The 14,263-nt window shown below is 39.4% G+C and overlaps 1 protein-coding gene across 1 annotated transcript in view; it reads left to right on the top strand.

Annotated features, from left to right (window-relative positions):
* Positions 1-14,263, top strand: part of rasa1a (RAS p21 protein activator (GTPase activating protein) 1a) — a 41,635-nt gene that overhangs the window by 14,316 nt on the left and 13,056 nt on the right. The window contains exons 3-9 of the mRNA XM_072665213.1: positions 5,477-5,629; positions 7,730-7,865; positions 8,176-8,246; positions 8,883-9,000; positions 9,785-9,816; positions 12,138-12,190; positions 13,529-13,679. Of these exons, the coding sequence (XP_072521314.1) occupies positions 5,477-5,629; positions 7,730-7,865; positions 8,176-8,246; positions 8,883-9,000; positions 9,785-9,816; positions 12,138-12,190; positions 13,529-13,679 (714 nt within the window). The remainder of the gene's footprint in view (positions 1-5,476; positions 5,630-7,729; positions 7,866-8,175; positions 8,247-8,882; positions 9,001-9,784; positions 9,817-12,137; positions 12,191-13,528; positions 13,680-14,263) is intronic.

The raw sequence follows: 14,263 nt of genomic DNA on the forward strand, positions 1-14,263 counted from the left end.
GCATTGAAGAAACACCTTGTTTTGGTTCCATAGAGCAGTGCTTCTCTACCCTGGTCCTGGAGGCACCCTGTGTTGCACATTTTAGTGCTTTCCCATTTCCCAAGGTGTCTCAAGTCTAAAAGTATACAAAGGTAGACACATAAAAGTTCATTCTTAAAGAAAGGTGTTGCAAATGTTTCTTTGAGCAAAGCTCTCTTAAGGAGAACCGCTTTGGTTTTCTAAAGAACCATGTTTGTAAGAGAGATGGGTGAGAGCGAGGAGGGTTTCATTGGTTAAGAATCTTTTATATGAAGTGAGGTTTGTGTAGATGTGATGGTTCTTCTATGGCAACGCTGAAAGAACCATTTGTAGCACCCTTTAAGATATACCATAGTCACCCCACCCCCCCACCCCCCAACTCTCAAACACACGCACAAACACTCTCTGCAAGACTGCAGCCTGTCCAACCCAACGTGCTTCCTGTTCCTCTGTTCAAGTGTGAGTCAGTCTAAAGCAGTAGGCAAGCCGCTCTTGCAGGGCTGCTTTCAGATGTAGGCTCAATTCCACATGTATGACAACACGAGTAACTACTGCCTAATCCTCCCACAAAGCCTTCGCTTGCTCGCTGCGCTGGCAACCAAAGCTTCCTGTTGAAGTTAATCTAGTCAACAGATATGTAACTCGTGGTCACAGAATTGTACGGTTTAGTCATTGCAGATTTTATTTATTCATTTATTTCTCCTCTCCTGCTCATATTTTGATCACATACATGGTGCTGTTTTATAAATTGATTTGTTGTGGATGATTACTTCTGCAAACATGTTGAACTGTTGTTCAGGAATGCACTGATATCACACTTTCCCTTACAGTACCAGGACTGCTAAAAGACAAGACAGACATTCACCATTTGTGTTGGACATAGATTGAATTAACCCATCTGTGCACACACACATTGGGGACAGTGAGCACACTATATATATATATATATATATATATATGCGCCATATTTATTTGCATGGTATAAAATAATTGTCTTCCATTGAAAGTTAAATATGGCTTTTTTCCTTCAACTGAAAAGTTGCCATTTTGACAGCCACCATATATTTTATTTTGGTAAAGGCAGTTTTCTATGTCTCAAATAAAAAAATATTAATATTGAAAGATCAAGTAAGACTGCTAAACTGCAGCAGTGTAACGTTCAAGTGCACATGTCTGTAAAGTGGTACAGTTTTCAGTTTATTTATTTATTTAGTTTTAATATAAAGTAAAATGCTAAACTACTTGTTCAGTATTCTCGTTTTGGTCTCACAGTGCAAACATCCACACTCGGCAGGAAATATTTTGCGTTCCTCTGGCATTTGTTGGACGCGTTTGGAGTAATGCAACAGCTGTGCGGAACGGCACCAAATGCAGCCATTCCGGATCCGTTGTTGGGTCTCTTCTGTAATATAGGTCAAGCCTTGCGACTGCAGCAGCAGACAAGATGTTTTCTCATGGGTCGTGCAGTTTATTGGATGGCACAGCATGTCGGAGAATAGTCAATAATAGATAAATCCAACATTTTGATGATTTTTGCTGAGCTCCTGTAAATAATAAGACTGGTTACGTCGGCAGCCTCGTCTTCCGTGTTGCCACACATAGCTACATTTCATGCTGTGACATGATCGAGCATTCCTCAGTGTGATGAAAGCTGTACTTGTGCATGTTCTCCCAAGCAGAAGGGTCTGTTTGCCCCTCATATTTTGTAGTTTTGCAATTAACTTGCTGCTTGTTTTGTTGAGCTGTGCTGAGCTGACAGGGCTACACCGTATGGCTTTAAATGGTTAAATTGTGGACTGATGGTTTAAGGAAATTGCTCAGATATGCTGCATGGCTTTCTTTGGCCTTGATTGCGGTCCCGTATCGTTAGATTGGGTTGGATTTTTACTTTGTGCGCAATCCCACCAGTTCACACAATGTTTAAATCTGCCGATTGCGTGGTTCATGACATCACTTTAACTTCCTCATTCCTCAACCCACTCAGTCACTTGATTGTCTTGTTGGCGTATTAGGTCATATTAGGCGTATTAGGTCACCTCCTCCCAAAAGAATTGTCTGGAGCACCACCATGCAGTAGCGGCATCCCCAACTTCCCACCACCATATAAAGCTCCGTGCTGTGGGCCTCATAACCCCGGTTGTTAAGCATGGTGCCAACAGGTTCTTGTTTATCTGCTTCTTGTTTATCAGAGACTTCTATTCTATTGGCAGTGCTTCTCTATGGGTGCTAGACAAGCTGTGTGTGTCAGGAATGACTGCTTTGGCCCAGTGGGTCTTGGTTTTAATTGTTACTGTGGGAATATTTTTATGAATCAAATTCATAAGCATGTATACATTCACTACAAATGTGTGTAATCCATCAAAAGGAAATTAACGTCATACAGGACCAATTTTTTCCCCCTATTTTTTTAAGCCAAATGGGAGTTGCCATATGCAGGCCTTTTGCATTGCAATGGCAGTACTAGTATTTTAGTTCATATAGTTTAAGCTCTTCCAGTTAACCCCACAGCTGTAGGCAATAAGCAAGTACCTGCAAAACTCCTCCACTAATCTCGCACCATCTGGATGTGTGTGTTTAGGAGGTGCATCTTAAAAAAAAAAAACATTTGCGCAGTCTTTGTGCATCTTCTCAGATCCGGTAGACCTAATATTATGCCTGCAGCAGTGTTCTTCACCTGTGTCCAGAGTTTCCTTAAAGCGCATTAGCTGATCTGCTAATAACTCCCCCTTGCTGATGTCATTTTTATTATATAAAGCACTGCAAGGCAGCAGAACCTGAGCGAGTTCTTGGGGACCGTTCTGCTGCTGCATATGCAGTTTTGCTTTATAAAAAACTTTATGCTGTCTGGTCTCCCAAAGCTGTTACAGCTTCAGCGTCCACACTTCAGTTGATTCCCTTAACAGCTTTCATTGCATTTCACTAGAGGAAATGCTCGGTTGATTGATTGGGTTTTGCTCTGTCTAAACTGTTTAACTCTTAAAATATATGTATAGATTTGTTGAACATCTTGTTAGCATGATATCAAAGTGCAACCAGCCTCCCCTGTGTGTGTATATATAGTTGTATATTAAGATATGAATACAATTCAACTTGGCCTAATTGGATTATTGGGAAATGTCCAAGTTTTTCTCCTTGATTGAGTTCTCTTTGCAAACAGCGCTGCGCTGCAGTAAACCTGACGATCTATGTGTTGGTAGGCTGTGTGTTGAGATCTTTTTGTCAAGCAGGTACTGAAAATAACACGGCCTTCCTTTCTCAATGCACTTCTGTGTCATTTATTCACCCACCATCACCACATGTTCTCCACTTCCTCCTCGCACGCCACACACGTTTGCTTTCAAGACTGCTGCCACAAAATCTTGATACAGTACTTGAGAAGATGATGGCCGTTTCCCTTTTTTTAAACCCCTTTTTCTTATTGTTGCTATGATCATATTTTTGCATATGGAGATTAGGTTCATTTGTATTACTCCTAACACCATTATTTATCACCAGTTTGGTTCAAAGTAATAAGGGGAGTCTGATCTATGGTAATGTGCACTTTTTTTTCATACCTTGTTTCATAACATCTCCAAATATTATTGCTGTATACAGTACCCTCAGGTAAATAGGGTGGGGTAACACGCTTGTACGAGTATTTAATAGTAATATGTGGAATTAACTAATGGCGTTTTACACTAGTGTGTTTTTTGTGGACCTTGGTAGCCCTTGTTCCAAGAGTTCGGTTACTTTGGTCAAGCGTGAGAGCTATTATATGGAGCCCCAGAGCGGCCCAGAGAACTGGTCTATGGTCTTAAAATCGATGACCAGGGGCTTACCTCAAGGGGGCGCTGTATGCGTAGAAACTTTCCGCTCCCGACGCCATGTGTGTGGGGTTGCGTGATTGGTTTATTTTGTGACATGACCGCTTCGATTGCTTAGCCCACAAGACCTTCTCGCTTGCAGTGACTCTAGAAAGCGCTGTTGTTTGCAGCTTGACTGTTTGTATCTAAGGAAAATAAGGAAAATCAATAGTCTGATGAATCTTGGTCTGCTGTTTCTCGCCAGTGAATTTGCCACCTCATAAAATGTAAAAAGCTCAGATAATGGACAGATTAATATCTCAAAAATACTCCTTTGTGCATTTCAACCCTATTCAAATCCTTATATTTTAGCTGTACTGATTTCATTGTAAGCCATTATTTTCTGAATATGAATGTTGGCATGCATCTTCCTGTAGCCACTGCTCATACTGCGTTCATATATTATAAATCGGGCTGGGCAAATATGTCGATGTCGTTACCATGATAAATTAAATCACAGGTAAACCAAAAAAGTACTTAATGTAGGTATAAGTAATGGAACAGAGTTTATTTAACTCTGATTAAGTAGTTAATTCATTCAGATTTTTTTTTATGTTGAATGGAAGAACCACTTTAGTGTGGTTCAGAGGATCCCCACCTGTCGTGGGTTCCACATATTGCTTATCATGAGCATTTCTTGGTGTCATGATATATTTGTGCCATGTTGTCTTATCCTGTTTGTTATTCTCTCTTCTTGTTCCCATGCTGTTGCCATTTACATGATGTTATTTGCATTGAACCTTTTGAACTTGGTAGACAAGCCTGACAAATTGCCTTGTTCTTCAGCAGTTATTTGTCTTTGTCCACCACTTAAGCTGTCTAGCCTTCACCAGACGTGGTCAGTGGCATTCAGGGCGGTTCATCAGTCTTGTCTTGTCTTTACAATTGGAGTCTCTAGCTCTTCTGACCAGACTTGGCTCTTTAAACCCGGGGCTGAAAAGTGCTGGCACAGCATTTTTTCATCTGTTACTTTCTCGCTCTGTCAGTCTTCCTTTCACCCCTTCTATCTCTGCTTTCTCGCCTGCTCTTGCTCTTCCTCTTCCTGGCATTCTCCCTCTGGGCCCTGTGTTACCGGGTGCTAAACTGGACGAGTGTTAATTTTTATCTGTCTCCTCAGATAAAAAAAAAAAATGCTGCAATTATAACCAGTGTTAGAATAAAAAAAAACCTACTGTTTAATTTATGGAGTGGCAAGTTGCTAATGGCACAGGCGCTGGCTTGAAAGCTTTTTAACCCTTTTGCTGTGTTGAGCCGCCTACTTGGAGCAAAATTTCAGTTATGATATATTTGGACAGTTCCGTTCCGAGACATTGTATCTTGTATACTGAAATTGTTTTACAATTTTCTAAAAGCACTTCAGAGTTGCAGTCTCTCCTCGCCTCTCCCTGCCTGTTGGAGAATTCATCAAGCCCACAATAAGAAGTTCGTTATTCCCCTCCCCACGGACCAGCTGGCACAATGCTTAGGGCTAATTTAGTCCGGCATGCAAAAACATAGATCTATTATGTTACCAGAATCAAATGGGCACATTAAGTAAATCAAGTAGTGAATATTCATGACAAATAAAAGAACCGCCAGTAGTAACTCCTTGTAATATGCATTGTTTTTCCTCCCAGATGGTACCATGGGAAGCTAGACCGGACCATTGCAGAGGAGCGGCTGCGTCAGGCCAGGACACCGGGCAGCTACCTGATCAGGGAAAGTGACCGGCGGCCTGGGTCCTTTGTGCTGTCCTTCCTCAGCATGACCAATGTGGTAAACCATTTCAGGTAAGCGCCAAACTGCTGTTCTGCTTCCTTGTGGTCTTGCCCCCTATGATTCCAGGTAGGTTCCAGACCCACGCCAAACCCTGCCCAGTTCTAAGCTATTCCAAACATAAACCTCTTCATTTCCCAACCATAAAGTGAGACATTTAATTTACAACTAAAGAAGAAGCTTTCTCCCACAGTCATGTTTTGGCCGATGGACCACATTTGGAATAAGAGGAAAACCGTGTAAACTGTCACTATAAAATTCACAGACCGAATCGTAAAGAACTGAACTCGCCTATCACTGCTGTCCAGATGCAAGGGCTGCTGTAGCTAAAACAGGCATCTCATAAGAATTTAGGTCGACCCCAAAGCTCATCTAATTTGGCCAGTCAGAGCTCATTAAAGTTGCATTGTAGACGCACTTGGGTAGATATTTTTTGCGAAGATGGTCTCGGTCACGGTGTGGGTGGACCTGAAAAACAGAAGTCATCAGCTCCCAGCATGAGCAGACCCACACCTCCACAGTCTAAATGTGAAGTGCCGTTCTCACGCTTGGTGACATTTTAAAGTGGCAAATAACTGTCGCTAGTTTCCGTTGTTAAAGATTAGAAGGTAACTTGACAAAGCGATGCGTTTGTCAATGAAGGAAAAGTGAAAGGCTGTCATGAAAACACTCGAGTCTTGAGTGTTAACTTGACTGTAGGCGACAATCCAGCAAAACGCAGACAAATAAATACATTTTAATTTATGTCCTTGGTTATTTCTAGAAGAGTTTAAGTAGTTGCTTTGGTATTTCAGAAGGTTGCTATTGTGTTGCTAGTATTAGTGGCAATATTTCTAAACATACTGAAAATCTTATGAAATAATTAATCCCCCCAACTGACTCTACAAGTGACATTCTATCCAAGTGACATTATTGACTGTGAAGGTTATGGTTGTTGGTGTTGACCCCCATGATCATAATCATTATGATGGATAGACATGTCTTACTGTTTCTTGAGGAGAGAGTTTAATTAATGCACATTATTTTACTTATTTATACATACAACAGTGCAATATACAGTCATGTGAAAAAATTAGGACACCCCCTAAAAAGCTTTCAATTTCACCTATATATAAATGTGATCCTCATTTAAACAATATTGAGAGAATAACTGAACACATACAACTGAAGAAACAAAAAAAAAGTCAAATGTAATTAATAGAAATGCAGCAAAATTCTTGTAAGGAAAAAGTTAGGACACCCCCACATTTATTACTACTTCAAAAATCAGCTGCAGATGATTAGAGCACGGTTAGAGAGGATTCTGGAGTAGCCTGTCTTATTTAAACCTCAGACATTTAGTTTGGTGTGCTCTTGATTGGTGAAGTGGGTGGTGTAGATCAACATGGCCAAATTTTGAAGAGCTCTCTTAGGCCCTCAGAAACAAGGCTGTAGATGCAGAGGAGTCTGGGGAGGGATTTTCAAATATCTCAGAACAATTAGAAAATTAGAAAAAAAAATTGTAATAATGAATAATAACTGCCAACATAATTAGATTAGGCTGTTCTAGCAAGTTCGGCCCAAAAGCAAGACCACAAGATGAGTAACCAAGTCTCCAACAATCCTGAAATGTCATCACAAGAACTATGCGTAGCTCTTGCCACAGTTGGTGTCAGTCAAAGTACAGCATCTACCATCAGAAAGAGACTGCATACTAAAAAAAACGTCAGGGACAGACTGGTTTGCCAGAGAACACCTAGACAAAGACCAGGACGTCTAGATGAGTTTTGTCTTGCCTTGATTTTAGTGGGGGGTTTTGTTGTTTTGTTTTCCCCATTTATTTTAAGGGCTTCTCCTCAGTTTTCTTTGTTTAGTTATATTCTCTCTGTTTCTCAAGCTTGTTAAGATGGAGCCTAAATGTCCACATTTTAAAACGAAGGTTTTCATGGGGTGTCCCATTCCCATTTTATTTTACAAAACTGTATATCCATGCAGAAAAAGTATTGTATGTGTGGAAAACTGAAACTGAAAACATTCAGTATTACCACCTGGTTTCTTCATTTGAAAGCCCAGGTAAACAGGTGTTGTCAGGACAATGTCAGGACACCGGGTGACACGACTTGTCTTTGTTCCAGAATCATCGCCATGTGTGGGGATTACTACATTGGCGGGAGACGTTTCTCTTCCCTGTCGGACCTCATTGGTTATTACAGCTACGTGTCTTGCCTGCTGAAAGGTGAAAAGCTGCTATCACCAGTGGCTCCTCCAGAGGTAATGGTGCTAGATCACCTGGAAAATACCGGAAATGTCGCTGTGTTCACGGACCTTGTGATTAAAAAGCTCAGAGACCCACATAGAAAAACAAGATTATTTTTTTTATCAGATGACCTTCATCTTTAATCTGCTGTGCAGTGTCAAATAATGTCTGAAGGAGTGACTGGTGCTCCTACAACTTTTGATAAGGCAGATTTATTGTGCTGTAGTCCAGTACTTTTTCTTCTCCCACGTCTCAAGACATTTTTTTTTTTGTGTGGTAAATTTATTCTAATTTGAGGTGGATGGGTCTGTCTGTTTCACTTAGCCCGTGGAGGACAGGAGAAGAGTGAGAGCCATCCTTCCATACACCAAAGTGCCAGATACGGATGAAATCAGGTATACATGTTTTCATGTACCCAGCAGTTCAAAGTATTGCTATATTGTGTTATATTTGCATAACAATATATATATATATATATATATATATATATATATATATATATATATATATATATATATATATATATTGTCACTTTGCATAACCCAACGTCTTGCAGGAGGATTGATTGTTGAATATTTTAAATGATTTGTATTTTAAATGCATTCAATTTTAGGAAGGTAACATGACTGAGGTAAACACCAACACCACATGTTGTTGGCTGTCTAAATATTGCTCTCTATGCTATTTACTTAAAGTCTGTAACTGGTGACCTTTTCATATATTTTAAGATCTAATAAAAGCTTAAGTTGCTTTTTTTTTTTTAATATATGGTCAGCCATTGCACGCTCTGTGCATTTGGCAGTCATCATATTTGACTAATTGTGCTGAATCATACCTGGAACAACAGCAAAATTAGCTTTTAAATATTGAAGTGGCCATTATTCATTTATTTATTTATTTAATATTTTTTTAACCCCCCATTTGAATTGACAGCCCTAATACCCATGTTTTCCTTTTCTTTAAACTTGAAACTCTTATGTTGTTTGTGAATTAATGCATTTACTCATTATACACATGCTTGTGTGTGTCAGTTTCCTTAAAGGAGACATGTTTATCGTTCACAATGAACTTGAAGATGGCTGGATGTGGGTGACCAACGTAAGAACTGAGGAGCAGGGCCTTATAGTGGACGATCTGGTGGAGGAGGTGGTAAGTGTCTTGTGGGTTCTGTGAAAGTCCTATTGTTGGCTTTTTTTTTGGGGCCATCTTAACTGAAGTGTTCCAGTTCACAGTTGTGCTGTAATTAGTAAATGAATATGTCCACATCAGGCAGTACACTTGTATACACGCAGACGCCTCACCTTTTGACAAAATGTAAGGTCTTCAATAATGAATATGCCATTCACCTGTATCATTTTCATGAGTTTTTAATTTTGTATAGAGGTGGGGAGGGGTCTGCTGCCAGCAGCAAATTTTTACCTGAACCCAGCACAGCAGCAGTACACATAATTAGCCCACAGTACACATAATTAGCCCAACTCGTGGATATAGATTTTTTTATTATTATTTATTATGAATTAATTCTTCTTTTTTTTTAAGCCCTCACTGAAAAGTGAAAATGATATTATATTTGCCAATCTGCAAATATTTGGCAATCATCAGGGACCAAACACTTTTCATGTTATGTAGCCAGTAAAGCATGCATTATGCATTCTGGGCATACTGGCCTTATTTATAATAGATCACATTAAAGTTTTTTTGAACATGACCTTAAATTTGTGTTTGTTGAGCTCAGTCACTTAATCATTCCACAGCAATTACCCTTGATTTCCAAGCTTACTATTGTGCAAACTTTAGGGCCATCCAATGAGAGTATTCCTGTATTATCCTTCTATTGACTGAGTGTAAGAGCTCTTTTCAAAGACTAGGTCATAGACTGAAGTGCTGTTCAAGAAGTGGTGCTCACTGTGATTAATGACTGCTCTGTTTGCAGGGACGAGAGGAGGATCCCCACGAGGGCAAAATGTAAGCCACCGCACTGCTTTGTATTGTCTCATATTGTGGGGAGGCTGCAGAATTAATGTGATCAATGCTTCATGTTTATTGAAATTCCTCAGCCAGGGGACAATGTTGTTTTATACAACCACATCCCTAACAGTTTATTTAAGGGGAAATGATTAACACCCTTGGCCTACTTAAAGAGAAGGAGCCACTCTGTTTTAATTGAGAGATATTACAGCTCTCTCAGGGGCGATGACTCCTCTCTTAGCTCAGCCTTTTACTGGAAGCCAGAGGAAGGACGTTTTAATGCTTGACCTTCAAACAGCGTCAGGTTTTCTGCACCGATGGAAACAACAGTTATTACTGTTCGTTTGGTTGGAGATGTCCCCTTTTATATAAAAGCTGATGTCTGCTTTTATTCTCCAGGGCATGGGTGAGATTTCTGGGCCACCTGTATAGATATTACTTAGCAGTTTAATTAGCTATATTGCCTGTAGAATGTGTATGTATTGTAGTCTGTTCATATTCTTTTAACACTGCTACTCTTTTCTGTAAGCTAGAGAACTGCAGAGACATTAAATTGAAGCCTGAACCTGGTCAGTACCTGCAAGTTAGGGATTTGACCTTACCTGGCTTGAACCAATCAGGCCCGACTGGCACTACTACAATTAAAGCCCAGACCCACTCGCACGCCTTGTATATCAGACCCTGTTTACATTTGTACACTAAAATGCTTCCGCCGTCTGACCAGATGACCTTCAGATGACCTACTATCCTGCATAAAAAGCACATCAGCCTGTACATAATTTCTGTTTTACTTCCTGTAAGCGAACAGTTTTGAGGAACGGTGAGGGGTTCCACATCGTGGTGGAACAATAGATGAATAGTTCTTACATTCCCATAACAGCTCAATCAGTAAACGTAATGGGCTGTTTAAATAAGCAAATAATACTGCGGTCATCTATGGGTAAATAAGCACAAACGTGCACATGTGCACATATCGTTGCTGTCGCCCGGAAACCTCCAAAATCTCCAAAACAGCAACTTTTAATAGAAGCCAATGCAAAAAGATTTTGTACCAATTTATTGTGGAACATTTCAGTTGGTCCATTTGTCAGTACTTTCTGACCCCATATATATATATATATATATTATGTTTATTACTACTCCATACATCCATCATAACGAAATGGGGCTGGTTTAATGTTCGTGGAAGGTACAGTTCTTACATTCCTGTAATTGCTCCATCAAGAAATGTATGTAGGACTATTTAAATTGCAAGGGATCACACTCTGTAATACAGCGTAAAAGACAACTACCAGACTCGAATTATGATAAAAAGAGAAAAACAGATGAAAGGCAAATGAAATTTTATATATCTGCAACAAACCATGTTTATGAATATTATTTTTTGCTGATGCTGTCTGGCAGAGAACTTCATCCACCTTCTCTGATCAGATGCTGCTGATACTTGCAAGCTTGATGCCCTTTAAATAAAAGAAATAAATATACTACATTTAAAAACGTCATTAGAAACACAAAACCGAGTCTGTCCAAAGCCCAGTTTTAAACCCAAACCCTGCCAAATATCTGACGTTTGTCCAGCTCCCGTGGGCTTCGGTTGTGCCGCAGCCCTCTGCTATTAGCCCAGTGCTTAAATACTGTTAGTACCAAGTCAAATGGGCTGCCTCTCAGGAAACATGTTTATAGTTTACCATATGATTATGATGCAGTTTTGCCTCTAAATATAAAGGCAGAGTTAATTTGTGGCTCAAGCTTGCTTGTGCTGCTTACCCGCAGGTCATTTTCAGTATGTGCTCCAGAAGACTGAATAGGTGGACACATGACCTGAACAGGAGAAACTTCTTTCTTATATATACTTTTTTATTTTTATATATATTTTAATATATATATATTTTTATGCAGGATTTATAACGTGCATTAAATTACTTTTTCAACATTAAATTTTTTTCAGCTGCCCTATAACCATCATGACGTTCTTCCGTACTCCTGATGGAGCTGCTGGGGTCTAATTAGTTTTTGTTTGGTTGGGACCATGAAAGTGGTGTTGTCACAAACAGTATTTGTCAGAAGCTCTGCTGCATGGTCCTCTGTGTGTTTGTGTTTCGAGATGTGTAGCCACAAGTCATAAATCTCACCAGAGAACGTCACTGGCTAGGACAGGTTGATGAGTGCCTGTGATTTGATGGGTCGTAAACTGAGTAAAGAACTTTGATTCAGAACTGACTCACAAGCACTTCTGCTGCCCCTTCAACCTCAATTTGCCTTGTTGGTTTGATTATTTATTTATTTATTTCAATATTTTCTTTCTCTATTTTTGGCAGCTGGTACCATGGGAAGATCAGCAAGCAAGAGGCGTACAATCTGCTGATGACACGTGAGTATATATCAATGTAAAAAAAAAAATTAGGACACCCCATTGAACTCTTCCTTTTTTTTTTTTTCTTTTTTTTTACATATTTGAACATCTGGACATTTTTTATTTATTAGAACACTATACACATTTAAACACACAAGACTGAAGAAATTACTTTTAAACATAATTGTAATTTACAGAAATGCTAATTTCTCAGTGTAAACAGTTAAAACGACCCCACATTTATTACTACTTATACTTAAATGTCTAAAATTAGATTCAGGTGCTCCCCATCTGCTGCAGATTTATTGTTGAAGTGAGTGGTAATACCATGGCGAGATCTCTGATGCTTTCAGAAAAAAGGTTGTAGATGCATATGAGAGCTCAGATTTCAAGTTTGATTTCCATTGGAAGGCAAAAATCAGGGCAAGAGCTGCAGCGGGGCCTGACAAGCTCTTCACTTTGAATTCTTTACTGTTCCTGAGGGTGCTTGTTTAAAAAAACTGAAGCGGAGGTGGGCCATGCAACATGACAATGACCCAAACATGCCAGTAAATCCACCTAGCTTAAAAGAAGCTCAAAAGAAAGAAATGTTGTGGAATTAGCAAGTCAAAACTTGGATTTTAAATCCTATTGAGATGCTGTAGGGTGACTTTGAAATGATCTGTGCCCCTCAAACATCACTGAGCTGAAAGAATTCTGCATGGAGGAGTAGGACAAACTTTGTGTCGGTTGATGTCAGAGTGTGGTAGACAGTTGTAGGAAATGTCTAATTGAGGTTAATTAGAGGGAATTTTCTTTACAAGATTTTGCATTTCTGTTCATCACATTTTACAAGACATTTTGTTGTATTTTAGTTGTATTACCTGCATTTCTCAATATTGATATGATGAACACACACTCCAAAGAAAAGCTCTATAGAGTACTGCGCTGTGATGATTCAGCTGGTTTGAATGCAAACTTAGCACAAAAACGGTGACACATCAGTGCTGAGGTAATTTAATTAGCAATGTTAATATATATATAGCCAACCACAGTGCTGGAAGAGGTTAACATGCTGTGAATGAAAGAGTAATAAAGCTATAAGTGAAGAGAAGTTTACAGCTGTCTACTGTGTGCCGGTTCAGAAATTGCATTATAACCATAAAAAGATTATGTGCTGTGAAACGCACAGCCAACTTCCGTTGTTTTTGAACTTCAGAATGACAACCTCACTCGAGCACATAACCTTATTACATTACAGCATGACACGAGCATTTATCATTGCTTTATTACAGTATTCTTTGCCTCATAACTGTTTTATGGCATTGTGAGGGCCACATTTGAATCACTTTGTCTTTTCTGTGTCTTTCCCTTTAGTGGGCCAGGTGTGTAGCTTCCTCGTGCGGCCGTCGGACAATACGCCGGGGGACTATTCGCTCTTCTTCCGCACAAATGAGAACATCCAAAGGTTCAAAATCTGCCCCACTCCGACCAACCAGTACATGATGGGAGGAAGGTACTACAACAGGTATGTCCTGAGGCTACTGCTTTGAAGTGCAGCGGCAGTGCCCAAGGGCTGCTCCAGCGACTCATACGGTCACCTCCCGGTATATCTGTCATTAAAGGGGAATTTTACTAGGAATTTAATTCGTTCAACACACTCCCGTTGTCCACCAACCTTATAACTGTAATGCTGGTCAGATTCACAAAAGTAGCTTAGACATTTATCTTGGATATGCTTCATATACAGGATTTTTTGCTTGTTATTCTTGTCTTTTCTCTTAAGAATTCTTTTTATTATTTTAAATTCCTTATTTTTTTTCTTTCTTTATGTATTTTTTTTTTTAAATAAACACTATCACCTGCTCACACTGGTCTCAGACTGTAGTGTTTAGAAGTTTAAACAGTTTAGCTACTAGACATAATGTTTAATTTGACAAGCTTACAGGTGGTGAAAGTATTGTTCATTTTTACATGAGGAGAATAATGTCTTTTCAGCATCACACAAGTTATTATATTTTCCGATGGGAATTTTCCTCTACTGTTATTCTAATTTATCTTAAGAAAGTAATTAAAAAAAAATCTTTCTCAAGAAAATATTTTAAAACTGCA

Source organism: Salminus brasiliensis, chromosome 20, assembly GCF_030463535.1.
Source record: "Salminus brasiliensis chromosome 20, fSalBra1.hap2, whole genome shotgun sequence".
Lineage (NCBI taxonomy): Eukaryota > Metazoa > Chordata > Actinopteri > Characiformes > Bryconidae > Salminus > Salminus brasiliensis.